Genomic DNA, 6,000 nt, shown 5'->3' on the forward strand with positions numbered 1-6,000 from the left:
TGCTCATCAGTTCAAACACAGTTTAGGTTAAAAAACAACTGGGCACTGCTGTTATTTTTAAAAATTATCTTGGGAAGGAAAACTATCATGCTTTAGGCCATAATTTCAAGAGAACAGTTTTTGCGTCCTTGGCATTAGAAGCAGGCAGCCTAAGTGAAATCAAACATTGAGAGATTTGGAAAGAGACCCAGGCTAGGAGATAAGTTAAATAAAGATTTTGTTTTTCCAATGCAGTGTCCTTTTGATTCCTTCATATTATTCAATTCTATGTGTGTTTGACTGAAAATAAATTTTGAGTGACTTTATGATGTTAAAGAAATGCCAAGTTATGTAAAAGATCATACTCTTCATTTTAATTGGGGTTTAAAAAAGGAGCAAGGAGAGGGAGAGTAGTTTTCTAGAAGTTAGATTTTAAAATCCGACTCTATTCAAATAATTTCAGTACATTTGCCAACTAGGCAACTTGTTAGAAAAGATACAAATTCTGATGAGTTATTCTTTCAGGGAGCAAGAAAGAAGTGTCTTCACCTTCCCACTGTGACACCGTGACTGTGTGAAACACCTACTCATTCAGTCTATCAGAACAAAGAGCCTTCTGCTGATGCCTCCCTTTTCTTCCTCTCTTGCATCTGCAGGTTACCTACCTGGGCAAAGTCTCCACCACTGGCATGCAATTTTTGTCAGGCTGCACAGAAAAGCCAGTCATTGAGCTCTGGAAGAAGCACACACTAGCCCGAGAGGATGTCTTTCCAGCCAATGCCCTCCTGGAAATCCGGCCATTCCAAGTGTGGCTCCATCACCTCGACCACAAAGGGGAGGCCACAGTGCACATGGATACCTTCCAGGTGGCCCGCATCGCCTACTGCACCGCCGACCACAACGTGAGCCCCAACATCTTCGCCTGGGTGTACAGGGAGATCAATGACGACCTGTCCTACCAGATGGACTGCCACGCCGTGGAGTGCGAGAGCAAGCTCGAGGCCAAGAAACTGGCCCACGCCATGATGGAGGCCTTCAGGAAGACTTTCCACAGTATGAAGAGTGACGGGCGGATCCACAGCAACAGCTCCTCTGAAGAGGTTTCCCAGGAATTGGAATCCGATGACGGCTGAATGAACTTGAGACGCTTCAGCAAAGGCAGTATTGGTCACGGAGTTCAAGGGAATAGATGAGTAAGCAACGTTTCAAATTTGGGATGAAAAGACTGCCAAACTATTGGCTGACCAAGCTTTTTAAATTCAGAAGAGCAATTCTAAATCTAAAGAAATGTATCATTAAAGTAATTACGTTACATTGAAACCTGCTGCTGCTGTGACTGTGAGGAGGGTGGGAGTGTGGATGGGGAGGAAGGTTCTAGACTCTCTTCTTGTTTTTCTCATTTCCCAATGCCTCTCTGTGGGAGAGCTCCATGCCAGTTTTCACCACTCTCAGGCAAATACTCTGCAGCTGTTATTGGATGGGCCATTCCAATCTGCCTTATGAAATTCCACAAGAATGTTAGGGGCACCTATAGGATCTCTAGTGGGATGGGCAGGGTGCTGATGGGGATGCCGGCCGCAGGGAGGAAGGAATATCTCTGTTCCTCTCCCATGGCAGATGCCCTCCTCTGTATGCAAATCAGCACAGCCTTTATTGAGCTTTACAACTAACAACCTGATAGTTGGCAGTTAATTCACAGTTACAGATAATGCTTTTATTTACATAAATATACCAAGTAGTACCCTCTTATTGTATTCACTTCATCTATTTTCTTAGAATACTTGCAATTACTAATGACCCCTTCCCTTTCCCTCCTCCTGCCCTGTCCACCCTCTTTCCCCTTCTCATATCCCAAGAGAGATGGAATCTCAACATACATTGCAGGACACCAAAAGGAAGAAAACAATGAAGCAAATGAAATAAACAGTCAAACAAACCAGGAGTTTAGACCAACAAGTGAACACACTCTATGTCAGCTCTCCTTTTATCCAGCTGAGATTTATGGTAACTTATTTAATGAGTGGTCCTGTCCAATGCATTCTTGATGGCAAGCTTCAAATCCAATTTGGTATCACCACGGAAGCCTCGCTTCCATCACTCAGCATTGTACTTAGATAGAGAATGAGTTAGATAATCTCGACTTGTCTAGAGAACCCACGTCATCTTAACCTAAAGGGAAATCTTATTGCATTATCATAAAATCGATGATATTTTAGGGTCGGAATTGCCCATTTTTTAAAATTTTGAATGAGAAGTTCTCGCTAAAAAAAATCCTGAGATTTCTCAGTTTCACGGTTCTTTAAATATTAAAAACACAGAGTCAACATGAATGACATTGTAAGTATTTGTTAAAATACATACGTTGGAGGCCAAGAGCAGATGACTACTTTTCCAAGTAATGCTGCTCCTTCCTAAAAGTCTGTTTTCAATCCTGGTAATATTAGGGGCACTATAGCACCTAAGAAGCCTTAAATGAGAGCTAATCCAATCTAGAGAGCGATGGTGTCAGCATTTCGGTCTGCGTATCTGTGTGTCCGTATCTGCGTTCGTGTGCGTGTACGTGTGCCCCTGTGTGTGGGCCCAGTTTTCAGGCATGTAGAATAAGCATGGAGTCATATTGAAGAGGACTCACTTCTTGAAGATATGCTTGTTGCTTTACAACATATGTAAGCTATTCTTTAGCATAAATGCATTCATTCTTTAATAAAAATATGTTTGCATTAATAAAGCTGAGGAGTTTCATACTTTGTGTCTGACCTCTTTCAAGCAATAAAAACATGGAGAACAAATTAGATCAAGTAGTTGTATCAAAAATATTTTTAAACTGTGTCATAAATAACCTATTCCTTGATTGTGTTTAAAAACCTTGTTTTATTTTCTAAATGCTCCATTTGTTTTTAGTTTCTCCATGCCCCTGAGATGGTGACGTGGCAACAGTTGAAACAGTTCTTTAGTAAGGTGGGTTTGTTTCAGTGCAGAGTCTTCCAGAACACGTTGCAGATGATTGCTATTTACAAAAATCTCATGTATGTCTTTGAAGAACCTATACTGAAATCCTGGATGGTAAACACTGAGTCATTTTTTTTCTGATGGGACTGGTTAAAGAATGTCTCCTCCAGGCTGTGACATCTCAGAATGGCCCTATTAAACAAGCAAGACAGGTGACCATGGAGCCTGTGTTTTTTGAGCAATGCCCTTCATGGAATCAATAACAAATATAAAGGCTTCCAAAGTAAAAGTATAGGTGCCTGTTATAAAGAGATGAATTCAAGTGAGAATTATAACCTAACTCCTCTGATTGAAATGGCAGTTCTCTCAGGTCAAACTTTTCCCAATTTCAGTTTCTCTGTTGTCCTTGAATATACATTTAAAAAGAAGAAAAAGAAAAAAACAGCATGTATTTCAACAGTGCCCTTTTCCTCACTGAGTACAAGTTAAGTTGAATCCTAAGTGCACACGTGGTTATTTATTGCAGGAAGCATTTGCTAGTTTTTTTCTTTTTGTTTTTTCAGACTACCAAGTGTGACATGCTAAGTAATTGGCTATGAGAATATTGTAATGAGTTTTTGCCTGGGATTATTGGCAGCAATTTAAAGATAGATACATAATGATATTTTCTAAATAGCGAATGAAGTCTTTTGGGATGGCCAATCCTAATGCCTCTCTGAAGGGTGATTCAGCTTTGCATTATTATTTTTTGATACTTTGTATGCCCACTTTCTGTACTATATTTTCTATGCTAGTGATTACAAAGTACTTACTCAGATGCTCCTGAGAAGAACCTCATAGACGGGCATAGCAGTTATTTCAGAGATGAGGAAACTCAGCCTGAGAGAGGTTATGTCACTTGGCCATGGTAGCACAGCTAGGGCATGATTGATGAGACTAGAAACTTCTGCCTTCTGGTCCAGGGCTGTGGCTCTGTCAAGACAAGGTCTACCTCTTTTGGATTTTTCATTTCTATTCCTCTTAAAACCTTCTAGTTTATTTGAAAGTAGCACACTAAACCATTATAAATAAGCATTCTTTGCTGTTCATTTTTGAAGTATTTTTGACACCAACAGTATTAAAAGCAAAGTCCCAAGAATTTTTTTGAGCCCACATAACATAATATGAAGTTTTGCTTAAGTATTTTAATGGCTATAGGCAAAAGTCGACAAATTTTTCTACTTCTACAAAAATCAAGATGCCTGTTTTGCTTGTTTTGTTTTTCTGAGAAAATGTTAACATTCTCAATCAAGTCCTTCTGTTACAGGATTCTATGCCCTCTTGTCATGTTCCTTCATGTCGTTCATTGCAGTTTTAAATACATATTATTTGTATAATTATGTAAATGTCTGTTTAAACTTCTTGGATGTCAACGTTTTTGAGATGAGGGTTTTATCTCTTTTGTTCACGTTTATTGCCAGCTCCAATGGCAGGACCAGGTACTTGGGAGGAACTCATTTAGTTTCTGTTAGCTGGCCGGCAGGATGGATGGAGGGATAGACAGATGGAAGGAAAGATCACCATGTGTTTCGTCAATTTGCAGGTTCTAGGACAGAGTCTTGAAACCCCGAAAGGTATTCTAGCGACTCCCTTGCTCATTTCTCTAAAGGTGAGCAAATGGCTTTTTATTGAAGAAAAACATTGCCCCTTACCTAATTCCAAAAGGAAATTATGGCTGATTATACATAGAAAAACAATGTTAGATACTCAATGCCACATGATTGAAATAAAATGAACATTATCCCAGGGAAGCAGACAGATGCTGCATTTTAAGACACCTGCATTTAGCAGATTTCAGCACTCCTGTCATGCGTTTGTTCCTGTTCATTTCTGTCACTGAAAGAGAAGAGAGAGTATGTTAGGAGGGGATGCTTTTACTTTCTGACAGTATAAAGCATATGAATTCAGCTGGGTTTTCTCCAAATTTATACTTTAGAAAACATTGTTTTCCTTATGCACTCTCTCCTACTTTTTCTCATTTCTCCATTTCTTCTTTCATCCTTCCTCTTTCCTTCTTTCTGCCTTCTCTTTTTTTTCTGCCTTAGGTGTTTATTTACATGACACTTTTCAGACTTTCTCACATTTTAGAAGGGAAGAGCATATGTGCTCTGAATTCCAGAGAACACATTTTTGGTTGGTGATCCACTGACACAAAATTAGACCAGATTGTGGAATACCGCAGATTACCCTAAATTCCTTTTATGGATTTATTCTTTTTCAGTCAGGTAGGACTTGATGACAACTCGCTTCTTCATAGCTTAAGTAATTTCTTAAGTATCTTTCCATCTCCCAGATACACCTTAAACCAGAGTGAAGGTGAAGATTCCCGTAATCATCAGAGGTAACTCCCAGATTCTTACTGATCTTCAAGAAATTTTCCTGTGAGATACCAACATTTGGCTCTTGAAATAATTTTATGGGATACATTGTCCAGCTTGAGAACTTGTGCTACTCCTTCTGAAGTGGCACCAATTGATAATAGTCACCAGAAGAAAACTACGTATGATGCTTAAGCCCATGCTTAGAAAAAAAAAAAAACATCTGGATGGGTAAAAGCAAATTGCTAAGAAGCAGAAAAATCTGAACCATCTTACTTTGGACATATGCAAATAAACCTGTTTTGTTGAATCTAAGACCCAATCTTATGGGGAAAGGTTTTTTTTTTTGGAATGTTCTAGTAAATGAATAACCAATAATTACCAATACTTTTATACCTATACCTTTTTAAAAATACACACACACATATATATTTTTTATATATATATATATTTGTATATTATTGTATACGTGTGTATATATTTGTATATTATATATATTTATATATACATATTTTTATATATCTACATATATATAAAATATATGTATATTATATATATATACACACACTTTTTTTTTTGATATAGGATCTCACTCTGTCACCCAGGCTAGAGTGCAGTGGCTTGACCACAGGTCACTGTAGCCTTAAACTCCTGGGCCCAAGCGATCCTCCTACTTCAGCCTTCAGAGTAGCTTGGACTACAGGTGCCTGCCACC

At 38.7% G+C, this 6,000-nt stretch overlaps 1 protein-coding gene across 1 annotated transcript in view; it reads left to right on the forward strand.

Moving 5' to 3' along the window:
- Positions 1-2,723, forward strand: part of PID1 (phosphotyrosine interaction domain containing 1) — a 263,447-nt gene extending 260,724 nt beyond the window's left edge. The window contains exon 3 of the mRNA XM_010370771.2: positions 636-2,723. Coding sequence (XP_010369073.1) covers positions 636-1,112 — 477 coding nt within the window. The 3' untranslated portion in view covers positions 1,113-2,723. The remainder of the gene's footprint in view (positions 1-635) is intronic.
- Positions 2,724-6,000: the final 3,277 nt, after the last annotated feature.

The sequence above is a fragment of the Rhinopithecus roxellana genome, chromosome 14 (genome assembly GCF_007565055.1).
Source record: "Rhinopithecus roxellana isolate Shanxi Qingling chromosome 14, ASM756505v1, whole genome shotgun sequence".
Lineage (NCBI taxonomy): Eukaryota > Metazoa > Chordata > Mammalia > Primates > Cercopithecidae > Rhinopithecus > Rhinopithecus roxellana.